This window comes from Balaenoptera ricei, chromosome X (genome assembly GCF_028023285.1).
Source record: "Balaenoptera ricei isolate mBalRic1 chromosome X, mBalRic1.hap2, whole genome shotgun sequence".
Lineage (NCBI taxonomy): Eukaryota > Metazoa > Chordata > Mammalia > Artiodactyla > Balaenopteridae > Balaenoptera > Balaenoptera ricei.
The window spans coordinates 110,040,389-110,064,674 of NC_082660.1; the positions used below are offsets into that span (position 1 = coordinate 110,040,389).

The following is a 24,286-nucleotide window of genomic DNA, read 5'->3' on the forward strand; positions in this document are numbered from 1 at the left end:
TGCATATATTTGATAACCAAAACAAAAGTCTGATGAGACAATATTTACCCTGACTACCTGGATACACTTTGGCATTTTTCTATTTTATTTCATTTATTTTTTTAAAGGCTAGGTCATGACTCACTACATTGATTTCATAACCCACTATATTGATTTCATAACCCACTAGTGGTTTGTGCCCTGCAATTTGCAAAACACTGCTGTAGGGAAAGGAAAGGAAGATTAGTTTTCCTTTATCTTTCCTTTCTCCCTTTTCAGTCATAGATTCTGGCCTGGAACAAGTCAGAAGTGAGGTTGAAAAAAACGGGGACTGGGATACGAGTGGTGAAGGTAATACACAGGGAGAAGACAAAAGTGGGGAAGAAAGGTGAGGTCTTGCTGTCACTGGGCCAGCTCTGAATGCCCGGGAAGGAGGCCATATGAAAGGGAACTTGAGAGTAGAACTCCACAACTCTGGCATCTGGCACAGTACTTGGTGCTGTTCAATATAATGACAAAATACCTGCTGAATTGATACACATAAGTTAGAGGCTCTTCGAACATTAATGTCTGATCAAAACACGGTAAAGACCAGAACCTACCTTTGGCAAATAGCAGTGCTGGCAAGGTTTGTTGTTAGCAACTTTACCCCTCCCCTTTGTCTCTGCCCTAGTAGCAGCCAGCACCACCTTCAGATGGCAAAAGGCCCCCATCCTGTAGTGGTCCCACATGGAGAGGCAGTCTCTTGGGAGATAACCCAAAGACTCAGATCCTTCCTGACTCCTACTGCCAGCCCTCACCATTTGCCTGACCTGTGTCGTGTTGCCTCAGTGCCTGGTTCTCGGTTAGAATTAATCTGATAAACCACTCCATATACGTTCCCCTTCCAGGCCACATTTGTCATTTAACAGGGAATTTCACCATCCTAGCCCAGAGAGGTGGGTGTGTTTCAAACCTGGCAGCAGGCAATGGAGAAGACAACTGAAGGCAGGAAGACTTTCCAAGGACCCTCAAACCACACTACAAGGCGACTACCTGCTCTGCCTACACATTGGCAGTTTCCATGAACTGTTAGACAATGCCCCCCACCCCACCAAAATAAGTATGGAAGTTGCTAGTATGATGCCTAGAACAGAGTAAGTCCTGAATAAATGCAGGTTATATTAGAATCTGAAACATTTAGTTGGGTAGGCACAGCAGGCGACTTTAATAGGACCTACTAGACCAGCACTGTCTATGATCATGGAAACGTACCACGTTGCACTCACTGGCCAGTACATGTAGCTGTGGAGCACTTGAAATATGCATAGTGTAACTGAGAAACAGAATCTTTCATTTTACTTAATTTCAAATAATTTTAATTCAAATAGCCACATGTGGCTAGTGGCTACCAGATCAGACAACTCAGGTTGAAGAAAATCACTAGACATAGGAAACACATTTTGAGCAAGTGCCCTGGTTAAAGGGCTGGGTCTTTTTCTAAATTAGCCTCGAGACATGAAATTCCTCTCTTCGAAGAGATGTTCTTTTTATAAGGACAAAGGAGATTGGGGGTACTTATGGGTGCGGGTATTGGAGGCTGTTTTTCTCAGATTCGAGCTACAGTACCTGTAGTTCCCAATCAAAGTGCCCTTAAAATAGAGAGTAGCTAGATCCTGTAACGTCCTGCAAGGGCCACTGAGAGTTGCCTGCATGTCAGCCATATGCTTGACAGGACAGACACCTCTGAGTGGACTTCTTTGGCACAATGTTCCACACAGATCCAGAATATCCTCCCAAACCAAGAGCGGAGAATTACTGTCAAAAATCCAACCAGTTGAATTCAAATTAGAAAAAGTGCCTTAAACTTGCCCTTTTTTCCTAGAGGAAAAATGGGTTCTTTGCTCTTCAGGCTGTGAACATATTTGAGGGAACTAAGGCTGTATAGATTTTTACTGCAGCAATAAGATGAACTGTTTTGTATAACTACCAATTCTGGGTGTTGTGAAGATGGCTTTTCAAGAGTTGCTTCCCATCAGGATTGCATTTGGGAAATTTTACAAGGCTGTTTACAATTTGTTTAAAGTCAACTAGCAGGCAGGGATGCTAAGAACCACAGACCCCAGAAACTAATCAGACATCAATTATTCTACTCGTAAACTGGGTAAGCTATTTGCTTTCTGACAACAAAAGACAATGAATCAGCTTTTTGGCCTTAGGTAATGACACACAGCTTGATTTGGAGGGTAGAAAGGAGTAGTTTCCCAATTATTCTGGTGCTTCATTCTTTACCAGAAGGTATTTCTCTGTCTCCTCTCAGCGTCCTCTTCTTTTTTTACTCCCGCCCCATAAAACATAATAATAAATAGTAAAGATACATGGTCAGAGATGATGAGACCAGGAGAAAAGAAAATCATTCCAGTTATTTTTTTCCCCTGAAACTCAGATCTGTGAAGGTGTCTGAAGAACAAAGGTCAGTTTTAAGAGTTATTTGTATCGCCTACACTGTAAGTGTATTAAAGATACACTTGGAGCAGACTGAAGAATTCTGCCCAGTGTGCTTATTACCTAATTGTCAGCATCCTGGAAAGCGTAGGGGTGAAGAATGAAGTAGCATGGCATTTGATTCTGTCCTTGACCCTGTCTTCTTCAGCACTTTTGTCAATAATTTGGATAGTGCTACCCAAAGCAGGCTGATCAAATTTGTAGATGACACATAACTGGAAGTGATAGCTAATAAACTTGCTAACCAAATCAAGATTTAAAAGAGTGGCTCGGTGCTTTGTGACCACCTAGAGGGGTGGGATAAGGAGGGTGGGAGGGAGACGCAAGAGGGAGGAGGTATGGGGATATATGTATAAGTATAGCTGATTCACTTTGTTATACAGCAGAAACTAACACACCATTGTAAAGCAATTACACTCCAATAAAGACGTTAAAAAAAAAAAGGATAGAGATTAAAACAGAAAAAAAAAGAGTGGGTCAAAACCATAAGGACATTTTAAATGGGAAAAAAGTGCAAAAAAATTAACAGCACATATCCAAAGTTAGGGGAAGCCTGGCTTGGCAGAAGTCCCTTAACAAGATACCTGGGATATAAATTCAAGACTACAATATAAGAGTAGGCGCCATAGAATTCTACAGTGGACTGGTTAAAAAAAAAATCAATGCCATCCGAGGCAGAACTGATAAATACATGATGTCTAGTCCCAGATGGGTAGTGAGAAAGCATCAATTCACTGTCTTCTGGATGGGTTCAACCTCACTTGCAGTGTGGTGCTTAATCCCAGACACCAGACTCTTAAGAGTGACATTTAACAAACTGAAACGCGTCAAGAGGAAGATGGCCAGAGTGGTGAAAGCCTGGGATCTATGACATACATCTGAAGTGCTAAGAGTGATTAGCCTGAACAAGAGAAGGCACAGACAGTTGAGATATATATCTTCAGATATTTGAAGGGCTGCCATTAGATGACAGAGTAGATACTTCGGTAAGCCTCAGGCAAAAAGAAGAAACTATAGGTGGTGAAAGTTACAGAGAGGCAGATATGTGCTCAATATAATAAAGAAATTTCTAATAATTAGAGCTGTCTAAAAGTAGAATGCACTACTTTGGAAAGTGGTGAGTTCACCATCATCAGACGTGTTCAGGAGGAGATGGAAGGCCCACCTGTCAATCAAACTACAGAGAGGATTTTTGCATTGCTTAGGAGGGGGTGACCTAGGCCATTACACTCAACATTAAGAATGTGATGCTGAGGAATTCAAACAGAATGGGAAATAAAAGCATGTCTTCCTGACTGATAATGAACCTAAACATTTTATTACGTTTATAGTGTTTTCGTTTTAATTATGAAATATTTCAAGCATACATAAAATAACAGATAACCATTAATTAGCTTTTAAGAATAATTTTTGTTTAGGGGCCCAGCTCACCCTCCCTTCATCCCAGCATGGGCTGCAAAATGAAAGAAAATGGCTCTCAAGTTCTATAAGACACAATATCAAACTTGAAGCTCTTATCTGTCAATGACAAGTCTTAGGGCTGATTCAAAGGCATCATAAGAGTTCATCACTTTCCTGCCCAGCTTTAGCAACTGTTTCATTTGCTGTGACTGGATCACTGGATCAATTAGTTTTTCAATTAAGAGTTGTGCTAAAATCCTGTGTAAAATGAGTTGCAAGCCAAGACAGGCCCCTGACAACTTTAGATGATTGATGGAGATACGTGGGTGAATAGCAGAGATGGAGGCTGGGAAGGAAGAATGATGGTTCTGTGGAGTTATTTGTTTATGAAGGTGATGAGTACCTGGGAGTCAAGAACCAATAGCACTTACTCACTGACACTTAGATAGCAGCTCTTGTAATTTTTCAAAGGAGACTTTCAGCTATTATTTCCATTTATTCTCAGTGCATCCCTGTGAAGTGGGCAGGGCAGGTGTTAGTTCTGCTGGCTTACAAATGACAGACCTGAAACCCAGTGAGGTAACTGGCCCAAGACCACACAGCAAATTAGGGACTGAATCATATAAAAACCCATTGCAGTGCAAAAGCACTGAGACATAATTTTTTAAATAATATTCAGAGCAGATAACATTTATCAATTGAGCACAGACTCTACAAGAGTCACACACTTTGGACATATTTAATCCACACAACAATGCTATGGGGTAGGTACTATCAACCTAACGGTTATAGATACGGAAATGAGGTTTGAGGAGTTTAAGTAACTAGCCCAAGGTCAGTAGCAATTTGACCTCAAAAACTCCAATTTTTTTCCACATCCACTGCCACAACTCAAATTCAAACTACTATTGCCTGTCACCTAGACTGCAGGAAAGTATCCCAAATATTGTCCCTGCTTTCATTGATGCCCCCTTAAATCTACTGTCCATACACCAGCCAGATAAATCTTTTAAAAATATAAATCAGCTCATGGAATATACATGATCAAAATCCTTCCATGATTTCCTCCCATGGTCCTTAGAGTAAAATCTAAATTCCTTACCAGCATCCTACAAGGTCCTTCAGGATTGGGTCCCTGCCTCCTACCAGACTCATCTTGTACCCTCTTCCGTATTGTCCACACTCCAGCCAGGCTAGTCTTCTTTCAGTGCCTCAAGTACATCAAATGCTGTCCTCCATCTGGGCCTTAGCAAGTGCTATTCTCTCTGCATGGGACGCTTTTCTACTCTCAGGCATCCGCTCAAATGTCACATGGTCAGATAACTTTCCCCTGACCTAATCTAAACTAAAGTCACCTTGTCACATAGCCTCATAACACCCTAATACCTCCCCTTCTTAGTACTTAGAATATGGTAATCACGCACTGGTGTGATTCTTTTATTACTATTTGCTGCCAATACTAGACTGTAAGCACCATGAGGCCAGAGATCGTATCTGTTTTGCTCACTGCTGTATCCCAGCACTTAGACAGTGTTTGTCACACAACAGGAACTCAAAATTTTATTTGATGAATGAATAAACTGAGGAATGAATAAGCAAAAAATTTAAGCTCCTGAGCTCCAGTCCTTAACCATATGCTTGATATAAAAGGGCCTAAAAAGCCCCTCCTTACCCCAACCCATCTCAGCACTTCTGCCATTTCTGACATTGCTATGGAAGGGTAGTTTGCACTTAGAGTTGCAGAAACGAATTTTCCAAAATACGTGCGTTCATATGGTAATGCCTGCATTTGCAAGCCGCTGTATTCAACTTGGATCAAAAGTTAATAATGAGTGTTTTCTTTGCCAGCGTTTAGATACATGCCACGTAATTGCAAAAATAACTAGTTAGACTGTCGGAAGGCAGTATACTCCTGTGAGGAGAACAAAATGTTCAAGGGAATTAACCCAAAGATGGTAATTAAACCATGGAATCATCAGCTGGAGAATGGGGCTGACACCTTGTTCTGACTCTGGAACCTATAAGCACCCACTGTGGTTACTAGAACCCAAGACCAAAGGATGTTCAAGCAGATGGGGAGGCTGATCTGTATGAACCCAGGGAAGCTATGAACTGGCTTCTACCCCACACCCATCCTACCACCACCTCCATCCTTTATCTGATTTTCCCTCTCCTACATCCCCAGGTTAAACACAAAGAGCCAATTTAAGAGCAAGACCAGGGAAGTACCTGCCTATATGGTGGGCTTTGAAGAGTCCACTCTTCCTAACTCTTCAACACTAAAATAACTCCTTTGGGATTACCTAGATATGTATGCTTTTTCATTAGGATAAGGCCTTGTTCTCTGTGGAGAGGAAGTCGTAAGCCAAACCTGTGGTTATCAAACCGGGTGGAGGAGGGAGATGGGAACAGGGAGTGACGATGCCCCCGGGGGATATTTGCCACTGTTTTCAGGCATTTTGGGTTGTCACAACTGGCGGTGGTGGTGGTACTATTGGTATCTAATGCATAGAGGCTAGGGATACTGCTAAACATCCTACAATGCACAGGACAGTCCCTCACAACAAAGAACTATCCAGCCCCAAATGCCAATAGCCCCGAGGCTGAGAAACCCTGAACTGACTCATTTGCAAAGATTCATTTATTAGTCCATAAACAACTCATACACAGAGCAGATTCTTGCAGAAATGGGAGCTGGGATGGGTATATTTTGATCATACAGTTGGAACAGAAAGGAGAGCGAGTAATCTGATAGCAGTGCCAATGATAGACTGGGGAAAAGACCAGAAGCAGGTGACCTACTGTCACAGTCTGAGAGGGAGGGCCTAGAAGCTGACCTGAAGATGAACAGGAAATAGATAACCCCCTCCCACCGTTCTGTAGAGGTAGAATTGATGAAGCATCACAAGAGGATGGCATAGGGGAATGAGACAAAGATAACCCTTAAGACTGTAGCTTGGGTGGCTGGAAGAAGGGTGGTGAGCAGAGGAGAAGCAGATCTGCGGGTGGAGGGTGGGAATGGAGGAATAACGCGCTGAGTGTGCGACGCCATGAAGGCCTCTAGGTGACGCTGTTTTATTAGCGGCCAGAAATGTGGATCTGGAGCTCAGGAATGTGTCTGAAGCTAGAGGCACCTATTTGGAATTCATCCACGTGGAGGTAGTGAGATGAGACCCCCTGCCTGGCACGTACCAGGAACTCCATAAATATTTGTTGAATGAAAAAAAAAAAACATTTAGAGTAAGAAGAAAAGAGGGCAAAGACAAAAATCTTTGGACACATTTTAAACAGTGAGGAAGGTAGAGCCAGCAGAGTTGAGTGCTCTTGAAACAGGAAAGGGGAGTTTCAGGAGGGAGGATGTGGCCAACAACGTCAAACGCTGCTCAGAAGTCAAGTCGAATGACGGCTGTGAATAGAGTTGGATTTGGCGGGGAGCAGGTCGTCATCCAACTTGAGAGAGCAGGTTCAGTAAAGTGATGGGGGCAGAAACGAGGATGCAGATGCAGACTGCTGCAAGGTCCCCATCATCCCATCATTAGCAATGATGGTAAAGAAGGAGTTAGAATGATAGCTTATGGAGGGGGCAGGGATTCAAGGGGAGATGGAATCTTTTAGCAGATTTTTAGCCTGACAGGAAGAAGGCAGCATAGTGAGAATAAAGGCACACACTTGAATAGCTAATAGCCATTATGTATCTCCTATGTCCATTGTATTTTTGAGCTTCTATAAAAGTAAGTGGAGGGCATGTGGAATTGGGATTCGATGTGTCATCTGGCATTCAAGAGGCCCAAGAGGTAAACTTAGGTTCGATTTAAGGAAGAGCTCCCTTGTCATCAGAGCTGCCCTGCAAAGGAAGCGCTGCCTGTGTGTAATGAGCTCTCATGTCGCTGGAAGTATTCAAAGAGAGGTAATATGACCTCACGGGAGGTGGTTCCTGTACTGAATGGGAAATTAGATTAGATCTTTAGTTTCCAAACCTTTGGACTTCTCGGATCAGTAAATGTTTTAAGCGGGGGAAAAAAAGTGAGTGGAGTATAGATCGATCTAGAGAGTTAGCAACTTTTAACTTTTGCTTTGTTAAGTACGTTAGTTTTCTATCTACTATGGTAACAAATTACCACAAATTTAGTGGCTTAAAATAGCACAAGTTTATTATCTTCCAGTTCTGTAGGTCAGAAGTCTGGTAGCCATCTCATTGGGCTCAAATCAAGGTGTCGGCAGGGCTGCATTCCTGTCTGGAGGCTCGAAGGGAGAATTCACTTTCTTGCCTTTCCCAACTTCTAGAGACCACCTACTTTCCTTAACTCATAGCCCACTCCACCTTCATTCATAGCAATGGCTGGTCTAGTCTTTCTCATATCACATCACTCTGATACTGACTTTTTTTTTAACTTCTGCCTTCCACATTTAAGGACTCTTGTGATTACATTAGACCACCCAGATAATCCAGGATAATCTCACTATTTTATTTTTATTTATTTATTTATTTATTTTTGGCTGTGTTGGGTCTTTGTTGCTGCGTTGGGTCTTTGTTGCTGCGTGCGGGCTTTCTCTAGTTGCAGAGAGCGGGGGCTACTCTTCGTTGAGGTGCCCGGACTTCTCATTGCGGTGGCTTCTCTTGTTGTGGATCACGGGCTCTAGGTGCACGGGCTTCAGTAGTTGTGGCACGCAGGCTCAGTAGTTGTGGCTCGCGGGATCTAGAGCGCAGGCTCAGTAGTTGTGGCGCACGGGTTTAGTTTCTCCGCGGCATGTGGGATCTTCCCAGACCAGGGCTCGAACTCATGTCCCTTGCATTGGCAGGCGGATTCTTAACCACTGTGCCACCAGGGAAGTCCAAATCTCACTATTTTAAAGTCAACTGATTAGCAACCTTAACTCTACCTGCCATCTTAATTGCCCTTTACCATGTAACCTAATTCACAGATTTGGGAGATTAAGACATGGACATCTTTTGGGAGGCCATTATTTGGCCTCCCACGAAGGAACATATATAAATATGATATATATATATATGTATATATAATATATATATGAAGTCATATATATATGAGTGGTATCGTCAACATCATCATCATTTCAGAAGAGAAAAGACTCTACGTACAACACCCAGACAATAGAAATGATACAGAGAAAAGGACTGTTTTTCCTAAAAAAGAACAGTTGTCAACCTTACCCTAACACACACACACACACACACACACACACACACACACACACATACACACACACGGATATTTCACCAGACTGGAAACTACACCTTGGACCAACAGCACAGCTTTAGAAAACATTGGACTGCATGATCTTCCATCTCTAAGCTTCCCTGAACCCCTGGAATCCACTGTACTATGGTATTACCTGGAGAACCTTCCTGTGATATATCTCTATTGGTTCCTCCATAACTATGTTTTTCTCCTTCCTTCTTGTTTCAAATGTGATCATTATGTCAGCAAGAGACTTCAGTTTCCTTTTTTCCCCCTATTCAAAAGGCTATGAAAAGTGTTCTGTAAATGATATGGAATATTGTTATTCTGATCTTTAGGGTAATCAAGTTGTTTGACATTTTTGTGATGATACCTTTTGGAATATGGGTGATATAATTAGCTGCCACACTGTACATTAACAATACCTGTCCTGACCCTACAGACTTGGGGGCTATAAATAAAAGTGTGACAGCTGGCTCCAGGCTTGCTTGTCACTCACCACTGAAGGGAGCATAGCCAGGGAGCTACACTAGAACCCCCAGGAATCCAGAATGTGGTCAGAAATGACATCTTCAACTAGAAGAATCTGGTGTTTTGCTAGTAAGAAGAGATGGAGACAGGCACTCTTAGGAAGCAGACAGCCATGATATTTCAGGCTGGGAAGGCACAGAGGCCCCGAGTGGAGACAGCATTTTACCAGCACAAAGGCATTATATAGGGAGGGGTAGAGTCCGAGGAAAAAGTCAAATTAGCAGGGGTTCTTTCTTAACCCATTACTACCCAGAAGTGACCCAGGAGTGAGAATAAGAAAGAGCACTGAAGAAATGTCTAGGGAAGGTGAAAGAGAAGAAAAGCTGTGCTACCTGGGTACTCAGTGTGAAGTCAAGGGCAATGGTTGCCATGGGGAGGGTAAACTGATGGGGTCAACAGAGGGCAAAGTAAAAAGAGTTGCAAGAGGAAAGAAACAGAGAAAGAACTATTTCGTTGCCAAGTTATATGTTAGGCACCATGTATTTTCCATGTACCGTTTCATTTACTCCTCACTCCATGACAATAACCGAAAGCCACATTTATAACTAAGACATATTTTACATTTTACTTATCTCATTTATTATTGTCTTTTCCCCTCACTAGTACATAGGTTCCCGGAGGACAGGATCCTTTTTCTCTCCTGTATCTCCCACTACCTATAACAGTGTCAGCACATGGTAGATGCTCAATAACTATTTGTTGCATGAATAAACAGCTAGCATAAAGTGCCAGGCACTGTTATAGATAGATGCTTCCCATGAATGAACTCATTTTAACTTTCATGACCAATGCTGAGACAGGCACTATTATCCCAATTTTATAGATGAAGCAACTGAGTCAGAGACACAGAGATATTAAGTAACTTGCCTGATAAGTGATGGATTCAGGATTTCAACCTACACGGTCTAACTCTAGAACCTGCCTTCGTAATCTCTATTTTATACTGAGGCTCAGAGAGGTTAAGTCGTGCAGCTTAGGACCGGCAGAGCCGTGACTAGAAGCGAAGTCCGCCTGTCTCAGAAGTCCGCCTGCCCCTTCCTTTACACTTCACGGCTTAATAAGATTGCCAAGACAACTATTTCTTCCATCATCATTTTACCAGGGGCTAGTCTCCTGAGATAAAGAAATGGGTGTGGTTCATTAAGGATTCAGATAAAGATAATACACATCGCCCCAAAGAATCACGAGTCCCAAAAGATCACCCACCAATCTGCCACCTGTTCTCATTGATAGTTTTTTTTTTGCTTTTGAATTTTATTTTATTTATTTTTTTATACAGCAGGTTCTTATTAGTTATCCATTTTATACATATTAGTTTATATATGTCAATCCCAATCTCCCAATTTGAGGCTGGAGGGAACTGAGAGCAGCAGCTGGCAGATGAGTCATGGGAAACCCCTGGTGGATCCATCTATGCTGAGAGCTAGGCATTGAGGGTAAGTCACTTTCATGCCAGGCAAATCCCGACCCATGCTGCCCTAGATAGCTCTGGAGTAGGGATGGTGTAGAGATGCTGATAAAGCATTTCTGGGAGACTGGTTCATAATTCATTGTGTGACCTTGTGTAAGACACTTCCTCTCCTTGTGTCAGTTTCTTTAGGTTAGGGAGGCATCAGTGGAACTTTGTGTTGAATCATAAGAGCTCCACTTTATCTATTATATATTGGACTTTTCCACATAAAATTTCATTTGGAGAAAGGATTCTACACTAAAAACTATGCTTGAAAATCGACTGAATGAAATAGTATTTAAATTCCTTCTAGCTCAAACATTCTAAGAACTTAAAAACATAGACACCGTCCTTTGGGTCAGGTCAGTGTTCCATTCAGCCCTACTTTCTGCAGCCAGGAAGAGGCCCAGGGATCTGCTGTGAGAGGCCATCCACAGGTCCCTTTTGCCCCAGCTTCCCTCAGACGCTATTACCCCTGTCTTCATGTGGCAGTTGTCTTCCCCATTGGGCCTTCTACTTATGTTACTTGCCTATGTTGAGACGGAGAAAGTGTAACTATGCACAATAGTACTTGCAGGACAGCCGCGCCTCTGTTTTATTCGAAAGGAATAGAACACTTACTGATTTTCTCCTAACACTCTTTTTGTTGACGTCCACCGCTGTGTGTCTGCCTGTTAGACCACAGTAGCCGAGCGTTCCTTGAGGGGTGCTGCTGATCTACAATCCTCCTAAGTCCCCTGCCTGAGCTGTGACCAAAGCTGTAAGCTTACTTTGGAATTTTTTTTATTTTCATTGGGCTCCCTCACACCTGCTCACTCACGCATTTTTATAAGTTCTTCCTTAGTCTCATCCTGTTTGTCATCATACATAGGCTTAAAGATTTCACTGGGTGCTCCTGCCTGGAGTCTGGGTTTCACATATACAACATGACTCCCTTCTTATAAAGTTTTAAAACAAGCAAAAATAGCATTAAGGGCTTCCCTGGTGGCGCAGCGGTTGAGAATCTGCCTGCCAATGCAGGGCACACGGGTTCGCGCCCTGGTCTGGGAGGATCCCATATGCCGCGGAGCAACTGGGCCCGTGAGCCACAATTACTGAGCCAGCGCATCTGGAGCCTGTGCTCCGCAACAAGAGAGGCCGCGATAGCGAGAGGCCCGCGCACCGCGATGAAGAGTGGCCCCCGCTTGCCACAACTAGAGAAAGCCCTCGCACAGAAACGAAGACCCAACACAACCATAAATAAATAAATTAATTAAAAAATAATAATCCTAAAAAAAAAAAAAATAGCATTAAGTTGTTTAGGTGTATGTGTTTGTATATTTTTTTTAAAAACCAAGGTAATGATAAATAAAAAATTCAGGATAGTAGTTACCTCAGAGGGAGAGAGAGATCAAAACAAGGAGACAGAACAGAGGAAGAAGACATAGGTAACATAAATCAGGTGACCATATAAGTGTGACTTTCTTGCTGGATTGTTTATTGTATTCCATTTGTCTGTCTGTCTATCCTTGCACTAATACCACATGCCTTTTCATATCAACTTTAGAGTCACTTATCAGTTTTTCTTATGGTTAATAATTTTTGTATCCTGTTTAAGAATAACCCGAGATCATGAAGATATCCTCCTGTATTTTCTTCTAAAGCCTGCTTGATTTTGATTGGAATTGCATTGAATCTAAAAATAAATTTGGGGAGAATATTTTTTAAAAAAAAGAAGACATAGGTAAAACTAAATTATTAGTAATGTTATAGTTCTTGGGTTGGGTGATGGTTCTATGAGTGTCCACTGTATTTTAAATAAATAAATAAATAAGAAATGTCCATATATAAACTAGTAATGGTGAATTCTGCACCCCTGAAGTTCAAAAAGAATGATTACAAGAGCAATGTGAGGTTTTTTTTTTTTAAAGTTAACCAGAATCTATAATATACTTTAATTTTCTGTTTCTTTCCAATACATCAAGGGCTTTTTGAAACTCTAAGTGGATCACAGCTATAGGTTTGCCTCTCTCCGAGTTTACTTCTTCTTCAATTATTGTCCATAATTTAGTCAGGTTGGAATTTCCTTGCTGAAAAATACGTTGCACTTCCCCACAGGCTATTTTTATATAGGATTCATTGATCCTCATCTTTATCTTGGGCCTTGCATGCTAGTTTGTATAGATCTAAGAATTACTGGCTACCTCCTGAATCATTTTGGGTGAAAGGCCACAATTGCTTGTTCCAGTCTTTTAACCCCATGACCATTAATAAGATTGGGTTCTTTCTAGGTTTGCCAGATAAAATTCAGGATCTTCTGTTAAATTTTAATTTCAAATAAAGAACAAATAATTTTTTAGTATATGTATGAATTTGAGGCATACTTATACTAAATAATAATTTTTTATTTATCTGAAATTCAAATTTAATTGGACATTCTATTTATAAATTTTCTATTTATGTAAATACATATTCAATATATTTTTATTTGCCAAATCTGGAAACCCTATCTCATTCGAGCCAATAAGTACTCTCCAATGTCACTGTTGGTTTTGGGTCCCAGGGAGTGTGAGTTTTGGAATTGGACAGACAGTCAGGTTCAAATCCTGGCTCCTCCACTCAAGAGACAGAACATTTTTTTTGTCTCAGAATTCTTATCTATTAAATAGAAATGATAGCAATACCTCATGAGGTTGTTGGGAATATTAAAAGAGATGATATTTGCATAGTACTTAGCACAGGGTCTGGTACCTACTAAGCACTCAATAGCTGTTATCATTATTATTGTCAATTTTATACGGAACATTATGTGCACCGGCCAAGATTTAACCTAGTACTGCAAAATTCTACATTTACAGGATTAATTTGGGAATGGGACTCAGTGTCTCCTTTGGTGATGACCAATGCAAAGTGACATCTAGCCCCTTCCTTTTTGTTTTTGAATACTTCTTTTGGCCCCATGTCATGAAATGCCCCAGATTCATTCTCTAATTGCTTTTTCCTTTTAATATAAAGGCTTTTTTTGTGCATGTGTTTGGAGGTCACTTAGAATTCCTCAAGTTGGAAGCAACTGTCTTCCCCTAAGGAGGTCCTTGAGTGATTGAGAATCGCCTTTGAAATGCTACTTCAAGCCAATGAGTGATGAGTTTGGCTGATGAAAGGGAGCAGACCCTTTACATTCTCTTCTCTGACCCGCCCATTCCCATCAAAACTGACCCACCCACTTTCCCACCTGTCCTGGCATCTAATCAGACATGCTAATGGCTAAAAAAGATTCTATTTAATCCCCCTCCCAAGCCATAGGCTTGTTTTCAAAACCCTAAACCTGAAAAAGTAAGCCTAACACTGGCTTCCTAGCAGATAAGGGTGACCATGCGGGACCCCTTAAATCACACCAAATTATCAGCTGCTTGTTCTGCCTGCTTTGCATGAATGGAAGGGAGCAGTAGCGCAAATAATCTAAAGATCATTTCCACTTGGTTTGGGAATGCACCACATGGTGTTGTTGTAGCTGATTTGCTTTGCTAATTTTGTTCTACTTAAGCTAATATTGAGATTGGTTCACATTTTTTAAGCTCATCTGGGCCAGAAGAGGGAAGAGGTAGTGGTGTGGCCCACTTTGAGATGAAGGAAAACTGACCACGATCATGAAGGGGACATGAACATTCTATGTGAGGGCTAACAGATCGAGAAGATCAGTGCAAAAGGATCAAGATAGAACTTTGCGAATTACACATGGGCAGAATAGGCCCACCTACCCCGTGGGCACTGAAAAGCCAGTCTTCCCAATGGCCTTCCCAGAATCTGAAATTCTCTTCATTAATAGCCTACATAAAGGGTGGTAATCATGACATAACTATAGTTAAAGCGTTATGTAACCTAAGAGGAGTAACACATTTCCTAGAAGACACATTAGCAGTTCATCTGACTAAATCATCAGTCACTATTGTCACCTCGTAGAAAAAGCACTGAAGGGGTGAGACACAAGACAGTTCTACCTTGATGGGGCCTGAGTATACTAAGAAGCCCCTGGGCAGCTATGGTGGAAGTACAGGAGCACTTGGGTGATTTCGAGGGTGGGCTGGAAGGGTTGGTGAAGGAGAGTTAGACAACTTTCACCTCTTTCCTTCCCACGTTTTTCTTAGTTTTCTGCTCATGGTAGACATAGAGAATATGCAAATGTCTCAAATAAATTCTTCCCTTTCTTATTCTTTTCCTGCTGGGCAACTGGACTTTCAATGGCTTCTAGAGATTTCAGAGATCATTGGTTTTCCTTTTGTCCTTTAGAGCCTAACTATACATTGCATTTCCAGCCCTACAAGCTGCAGCAAGGGACCATGGGGCTATTGAAATTTCTTTCTCTTTTTCTTATTGCAGTCTGCTCCCAGTTCTCGAGAGGGGTGTATGCCATCTTTGGATTCTATGACCAGATGTCAATGAACACTCTGACCTCCTTCTGTGGAGCTCTGCACACGTCCTTTGTCACACCCAGCTTCCCCACTGATGCAGATGTGCAGTTTGTCATCCAGATGCGCCCAGCCTTGAAGGGCGCTATTCTGAGTCTTCTGGGTCACTACAAGTGGGAGAAGTTTGTGTACCTTTATGACACAGAAAGAGGTAAGAAGAGGCATGTGCTCTCCTCTTTGAATATTCATGTAACAGCGGTGTTCGACCTTCCTCAACTCATGTTTGTCCCCTTCTCTTCCAATAAATCTCATATTATTTTAAAATTGTAATTAATATTCAAAATGAATTAAAGAGTGAGGCCAAAAAAGAATCAAAACAATAGCAATTTTAGAATCTAGTTTTTCAAATTATACATGTCCTCCCACCCCCAACTTTGAAAAGGGGTTTCGGATTATCCTCCTGGTTGAAACACTGTTGTTGACAAAGAACCCTTCCCCCTCCCCAAAATAATTTATCTGGTTTACATACACAAATTAAAAGCAGCTTAGTCTAAAATAGAGAGAGGCCTAAGCTGGAAAGGTTTTGGAGAATTAATCCTGCCAGAGACTATAATTATCCTCATTTCATAGATGAGAAAACTGAAGCCCAAAGAGGAAAAGTGCTTTTTCACACAGTAGTTTAACCACAGAGCTGGGACTGGTGGCAATGTCTCTGGCTTGCAGATCACATTGGGTGTTCAGATTATAGGGCTTCAACAATTATCTGATGGAAATAATGAATGGAGACTGGCTAAACCGGGTTTTGGGGGTGGATAGTTTTTCTAATAGTAAGACATATTATACTGAATCTATTGAGGACAATTATATTGAAACAGTCTCAAAACTTAGGGGTCTGATCTTAAATAGTATACAGTTAGGTATACACATCATAATGCAGCTAAACAGACTCCTAAAACCCAGTGATCTTTGAGGGCTTCCTCAGTAAAACCAGGGGATCCTATCACCATGAGATTCCAAAAGATAGTGTTACTTTATCACTTGTTTGCTTGTAATCCAGGTTATACACAGGGAATGGCTCTCTCTGACTCAGGACTTTCTGACTCAGAGAAACAAGGAGCAAATGGAAGGCCTATCTGCCTGAGGGGTCCCTGGAAATGACATTCTTATAGGTAACTTAACTTGAAGGGCCATTTTGTTTTTAGGAATCCAGAGTACTCTTCACTTCACTCTCATTTTGATTCATCATCAAACCCTGTGAGGAAACACTAAGGCCTGTATTTGCTTATGGTACTTACCTCCAGAATATTATCAAATTTCATGAACCTGAAGCAGGAGAGCAGAGTTCTAGCCCATGCTCTGCCACTAACTAGCTCTCTGACCTTGACCAACTCATTCAATCTCTCTTGGCCTTGATCTCCTCACCAAAGCTATGTCAGCTATGTCCCTTCTTAATGTAATATTCTATGATTTTTTTAATATTATACCAGACATAGGACACTTTGTATCTTATTACTAATCCTAACTTACATCTTATCAGTTAATTAGTCAACCAATCTACAAACTGTTATCAATCCTCAATGGTTTATTCAAATCTTGTGATACATGCTTATATAATACTGTTCCAGTGGGGGTAGACAGAAAAGGACATTCATGAAACAATTCATGAACAACTTTCAGAGCAAAGTATCAGAGTATCAAACTCAGTATCAAATTGAGTGCTACACTACAGATTCTGATTACTATGAGAATTGTGAAAAGGTAGCACTCCAAGAAATAGAGTTTTTGAAGGCTGGCTAGAGGAGCCAGGCCTTAAAGGATGTATAAGCTGTGGATTGGAAGAGAAGAAGGAAATGGAGTTTGGGGAAGAGAAAAAGAACATGAACAAAGGGCAGAATCAGGAAGGAGTGCTGTGTGTTCCTACAGATCTTTGCCTGACTAGAGTACCAAAATAGTTTGAATGTTCTAATTCACAATTTGCTAAATTTTAATGCATTTCATTTCTTTCAAACACTGAGGATGAATTAGCCTATTTCCATGTACTATATACAGTGTAATCTGGTGCATAAAAATCTAATTTTCAGAACTGAAGTTTGTAAATTAGACAGCTTCTCTCCTGAAACTTTTTTAAAACTAAATATCAGTTCTGCTAATGCTGTAGCCTCTCATTTATTGAAAAGCAGGAGACACAAGTTAATGTATTCTCTCCTCATCTCCCATGACCCTCCTTTGCCCATTAGCTCTCTATTAGAGGAAAGGAAGCAAAAGTCCATCTCTGTCTGTTTCTTAATCTGCATTTTTTTCTCAAATCATCTCAATAAATAGTTTGTTCAATTCTATGGTCTTAGAGCCAAAAGAAACCTTTCTGACTTGTGTGTGTTCATATTTTTTCCTCTATAGCCATTTAGCTGGTGGGATTAATCTGCTCTGCTTAAGAAGTACTTTCCATAAAGTTTTATACTAATTTCCTCCTTGGAAAGCCTTCTTAAAGCACTGCATATTATGACCCTGTTCCAAAAGTTTCAATGGTTTCTATTGCCCACATTGAAAAATAAAAGCAGGCTATTTCTTAAGACTCGACATAATTATGCCTCAACCAACCAACGAACCTGTTGTCTTTATGTTACTAATGAGAACTTTCTACTACAGGCAGCTCCCATTTTCCACTGTTGCCCAAATGTGCCAGAACCATACTTGCCTCAGCAACTGCACTTCTACTACCTGGAATTCTTTCCATCTTGATTATGAAAATCCTTCCTGCCTATCCTTCCATTTTTCAAAACACACTTCAAACTCTACCTCTCCAAGGTAGCTTTCCCTGACCACTCCAGTGCACAATGATTCATTCATTCATTCATTCATTCAATAGGTGGCAGGGTTAAAATGATGAACAAGATAGACACGTCTCCTGCTGTTATAAAGCTTACATTCTAATAAGGGAGATAGAAAAAATAATAAGTAAGTCAACAAATAAAATAATTATATATTTAGGTAAGGTGCTATGAAAGAAATGAAGAGACAGATACTAATGGATAGGACCTAATTTTAAAAGGATTCTCAGTGACAGCCTCATTGAGAAGGGGCATTTAAGCTGAGAACTAAAGAAGTAGAAGGAGACAGCCATGTGAAGAATAGAGAGAAAGAGTTTTCAAGCAGTGGAAATAGCAAGTGCAAAGGCCCTGTGGCAGGGAAGAGCTTGGTATGTTTGAGGAACTGAAAGAAGACAAGTGTGGCTAAAGGGTAGTGAGGAGGTTGAGAGTGGCCTAAGATGAGACTATAAAGGTAAACAGAAGCCAGATCATAGCCATGGAGTACAGACAGGAGCCAAGATAAGGAATATGAATTTTATTCTAACTGCAATGTGAAGTCATTGGAGGATTCTGAGCAGGGGAGTCACATGATCTCATTTAAGTTTCTGTAGAGAATGGAGTGTGGTGCAAGAGTGAAGGAAAGGAAATGAATTAAAAGGCCATTGTGGTCATCCAGGTGAGAAATGATGGCAGCTTAGACTAGACTGGAGATGGAGAAAAGTAGACAGAGTTGAAATGTATTTTGGACACAGAATCAACAGAACTTGGTGACAGATTGACTGTGGCATGTGAGGGAAAGAAAGGATTCGTGGGTGACTACTAAGCTTTTGGCTTGAGAGACTGGGTAAGGTGGAGACGCTATTTACTGAGGTGACTGAGGGTAGGAGGTGAACCACTCTTAAGGAGCAGAGACCTTGCCCACCTCTGAATGCCCACAGAACCCTTTTGTCCATATCATTCACTTGGCACTTACCTGCTTTCTGTTGTTGTTTCACTGGGTCTGCTATTTACCTTCCCAGGCGCTTCTCTCCATTATGATAGTCAACAATTGCTTAACCCCTAGGTTTAGACTTTGTGCTTCCTCTAGTTTCTAGCACAGGCCTGAGTCCATACTTAGTGTTTTCCCAATTCCATTAGTGATTCATCCAGAATAAGCCCACGTCTTTTTTTAAAATGTTGGACTGAAAGAAAGAGACAGAAAAACCAAGAAGGGAGGGAGGGAGGATTAGAGGGAAGGAAGGAAGGAAGGAGGGAGGGAGGGAAGGAAGGAGGGAGGGAGGGAGGGAGGGAAGGAAGGAGGGAGGGAGGGAGGGAAGAAGGAAGGAAGGAAGGAAACTAAGGAAAGGAAAAGAAGGGAAAGGGAAAAAAGGAGGAAGGGAGGGAGGAAGGGAGGGGAGAAGGAAAGAAGAAAGAAAGGAAGAAAGAAAGAAAGAAAGAAAGAGAGAAAGAGACAGGGAGGGAGGGAGGAAGGAAGGAAGAAAGAATGAAAGAAAGAAAGAAAGAAAAAGAAAGAAAGAGAGAGAAAGAGACAGGGAGGGAGGGAGGAAGGAAGGAAGAAAGAATGAAAGAAAGTGGGTGGAAGGGAGGAAGGGAGGAAGGAAGGAAAGAGAAAACCCAATTTATAACTCAAACTATGTGGTATGGTTCTTTAAAATATTCAATAATGTATCTATTCTGTATTTTCTCTTTTTCTACAATGATCATCTCTTGCTTCAGTAATAAACATTATGGGGAGAAATTACAACTGCAAAGTGTAATTTTAGAATTTTTAAAATTACATAAGAGAGAAATGAAAGACGGAGAGAGACAGAAGGGAGCACCTATAATTACATTCAAATAAGCTAAATATACAAATGATGTGACTCCACTGCATAAGGGCAGGGATGAGTGAGGAGCTGAGAAATGGGTTAAACATTTGAGGTCATTTAAAAGATTTACAGCACAATCAGGGTAATTTTATCTCTGAAATTATGAAACACTGAGTGGATTTCAAGGCTTTGTTAGTTACGCTTTGATTTCTGTCTGCTGAGTAAGGTCTGATTTTGTGTTTGCAGGTCATCACTTTGCTTAGTTACTAAAATCACCACCCTGGTCTGTTAATACAAAGCTGAAATTTATGCTCTTGGTGCTATATACATCAAAAGTCAGCTCTTGGAAAAGTCATGAGGTTTACTAAGTGTGATATCTGCCCCTTTTGTACCCTCTTCTCTTTATCGACCCCCTTTTTGTACTTGTCTATGCCTGCCCTCCCTGGCTTGACACCTCTGTCCTAACCTGCCTCTACACCTCCATAAAAACTCTTCCACTTTGCTATTAGACCTATCTTTTGGGTGCAAGTGACCTAGCTCTCTGCAGTGCTAACATTTCCCCCAGAAGAGCAGCATGCTTGAGAACTGCAGCCAGACCCTCTCGTGCACCTGACAACTCTCCTTGGCTTCAATGGGCACACCCCACAGAGATGAAGGAATCTGGCCCAGCCTGTGGCTCTCGGCTTAGATAATGAGATAATAGCTCAAAGTGCCCTTTGAGGCAACTAGTCGCTACCTTCTTGTCAGTGTTCAATAAACTCCTGCTGTTTCCTATTCTCAACCTGAAGCTCCCTACTCAGTTCCCAGGTAACTCTCAGGAAGTCACCTGCCTTCTAACAGACCTTTCTGTTTGCTCTAGAAGGTTGTGTCAGGACGTGGGCACTGACAACAAGTAGTCGGTCAGTCCACAAGCAATTATTGGGCGTTTCCTAGTGCTGGCTTGTGCTAGGCCACTGGCAGTGTTCGAGCAGAATTCGGGTCCTGCCTTTCAGGAGCTGACAATCCTGTTGCTGAAGCAGTGATTTATCTCAGGGGCCTGGAAAAATTAATTTTTCACCCAACTGTTGCCCCATCCACCAACGAAACTTGCATACATTAGAGCAGGCACCTCGTGAAACGATTAAAGTGTTGCCAGATAGCCAGGAAGGTGGGAAAATGTTAAAATCTCCTGAAGGACTTAAGAGGTAAAGAGATTCTCCAAGACAAGGAGAAAGGGCCTTTCCTCAGAGGACCGGGAATGTTTTCAGATTGGCTGGATTTAAACTCTACTGAGAGGCAAGCAGAGCTTAGGTCCCTCGCACCTTCCTGCATGCTGTCGTTTACCACCTACTTACATAACCTGGCTTCATCCCTTCCATCCAGTTCTACTTTCCCAAATAAGGCACAGATTCGCTCTCTGCATCTCTCTCTCTCTCTCTGCCTGTCTCTCTCCCTACCTCCACGCTTCACCCTCTCTCTCCCTTTCTACACACACACAGACACAGGCACGCATGCACACATGCATGGACAGGCACATATCCCAGTACCAATCAGTGGTACAAACCAGCAAACCCCTATTATTGTCATTTTATTATCTTAGTTTGATAAGAACAGCTGCCATTTTTTAAGCATTTATTATGTACTAGACCCTGAGTTTATGAATTACCACATTTAATCCTCACGGCATCCCCGTATCTTTACAACAGAAGGAAACCAAGGCACAAAAAGATTCAATGATGGCTCCTAGGGACCACAGAGCTTAGTGTGCCAAAGCAATGAAAGCCAGGAGTTCAACCAAGGCCTGCCACACTCCACAGTCTGTGTGTGCTGTTCACTGGGCTGCCATATTGCCTCCCACACTTTTAACATTGAAACTGCGATTAGCTCTTCCCTTAGTCTTCCCTTCAGCCATTCTTCAAAGGACCTGTTACCTAGACCCTCCCTGTCCTAGTTGCCTTCCTGTGGATGCACTCCAGTTGTCCATTTCTTTCTTAAAGCCTGGTGTCCACAAAAGAACACAAGAGCCTTTGGTCCCAGAGTCCCAGGGATCCAGATAGGCAGCAGGGGAAAAAAATCGAGGTTAAGGGATAGATGGGGAGCAAAAGTAGTAAATGCAGCCAGACAGGTGGGTTTGCCCATAGTGCGCACTCGTGGAATGCTGTGTTGTGGACCTGACTCTGAGGTGAATCTGAACTCGTAGATTCCTCTCTGGGGCAAAGCCGCTTCCAGAGCCCAGAAAAATCTAAACCTGCAGGCCGTCATCACTATGGGACTGTTTTTGGTTGGAGCAGAAGAAAGCAAGGAGAGACTGATGATAGGTTCTACCATGGCTACTTGGCAGGAAGTTTAAAGAAAGTAGCAGGTAATGGTTAAAAAAAAAAAAAGATGGATTATCACGGATTTTTTTTCTCCTCCACTTTAAGAACTGATTAAAGGATTGCGAAGGTAACAGATGGCTCCAATTCTAGTCATGTCTAGTTGCCTTTTGGGAAAAACGAAGCCAAAAGAATTTTTATTGAAATTCAAGCTACTTTTTACATCTGAATGAATTAGGAAGACCCAGAGAGTACAATCTCTGGTGAGAGACAGATAGTAAATTCCCCTGTTTGAGCAACAATAATCAGGGTTGACAGTACCTGAGACATTTGGTAGTTTCTGCAGCCCGCCTAATCTATTGTGATGGTGCTTCAACTATGAGGGCATCTCGAGAGCCTGCACAATAATAATAATGAATGACTATTCGGACCGGATTATGAATAAAAGACTGTACATCTGTCTGTAATGAGAATTTCATTGAAAATGAAAATACTAAAGCTGTCATATTTTTTAATACTTCGATTTGCACATCCTTCACTGCTTTGGGGCATAAAAAGAGAAACTGCCGAGAAACTTGTTGTCAGCTCTTGAAATAAATTATCATTTAAACACTTCCTCTCCACAAAGGTTATTAGCTTAGTAGCTTGTTCCTGGGGTTGGACCATCAGTTGGGGAAAAAAATCACTAGACATTAAACTACCCTTTCAAAAGCTGAATATTAGTTACTGTGGAAATTGTTCTCTCAACATATTCCATTGTATCTCTCCAATGCTGCAGATTAGACTGAAGCGACTATTAATAAATACTGTCATATTTTACAGCTGTCATGCAAAGCTGAAAAAAGGCTTTGCTGTGATTAGATCCTGTTTACTGTAATATTTCTAGCTCAGACTCGGAAAGGCAGTTGTCCTATAAAGGTATTTTCCAGAAGTAGAATATTTCTCCATCAAATGACATGACTAATTTTAATGTATCGTTAACTCCTTGGTGGCAGTGAATTTGAGGTTGAATTGACTTTACAGCCAGAGATACATCCGTCTCCAGAGACACACTAAGCTAAAATGTCAAATTTTTTCTCTTGGGTTGTCCTTCATATTCAGAGATGTTGTTTTGAGTAGTCCCCTCCTCTGTAGAAGGCCACATTTGCATTGGTTTATCCGCCTTCTTTTGCCCTGTCCCTCTTGTGACTAATTGCATTGTTTGCAAGACAGCTGGTCAGGATTTAGGCTAGGAATGACACTTCAGTGGGCTAGCTAGTAATTCTGCTTCGTGAGCTAAAATGCCACTGTATGAGTGAAAGAAATAGATCTCTAGCCCCCCTACCATGCAGTAGCTGTTTGTAATGGTATTCACATCTCTGAAAAAAGGAGGTGACAGCTGGCAGGGTTGCTTTTGCCCTGACTTTCCGTTGCTTTTCATCAAGCTCCTTGAGGAATTAACCCTCACTAAGCTGAATATCTAGTTTTCAATGAATGGGTGATCGTTACACCATCAAGGAGTAGCTGATGTGTCCCATGAATTCACGGTGGAGCCTGAGCCCGGTCTTTGAGAAGGCTCTTCTAAATGTTCCCTGGGGAAGAGACAGACTGTGAGGTAGATCTGCAACTGTGACTTTGAGGTTAGTCTCCTGGAGCCCCCTGAGACAACAATTAGAGCCAGGGCAGGTTTGCCATGGAAGTGAAACAAAAGAATGCATGTAATGTCTTTCGCACCAAGCTGAACACGGTAACATGCTCAATAAATTTTACCTCTTATTATTTTAACAGTGGTCCTCCATGCGGAGGGAGGGTGATTTTCCCCCTGCAGGGGACATTTGGCAATGTCTAGAGACATTTTTCGTAGTGGGTAGAGGTCAGGAATGCTGCTAAACATCCTACGGTGCACAGGATAGCACCCCACCCCCAAAGAATTATCCAGACCAAAATATCAATAGCGCCAAGGTGGC

At 41.7% G+C, this 24,286-nt stretch overlaps 1 protein-coding gene across 2 annotated transcripts in view; it reads left to right on the forward strand.

Moving 5' to 3' along the window:
• The window catches only part of GRIA3 (glutamate ionotropic receptor AMPA type subunit 3), a 287,656-nt gene that overhangs the window by 58,618 nt on the left and 204,752 nt on the right, over positions 1-24,286 (forward strand). For both annotated transcript variants that reach the window (XM_059910318.1, XM_059910320.1), the window contains exon 3: positions 15,403-15,642. In XM_059910318.1, the coding sequence (XP_059766301.1) occupies positions 15,403-15,642 (240 nt within the window). The remainder of the gene's footprint in view (positions 1-15,402; positions 15,643-24,286) is intronic.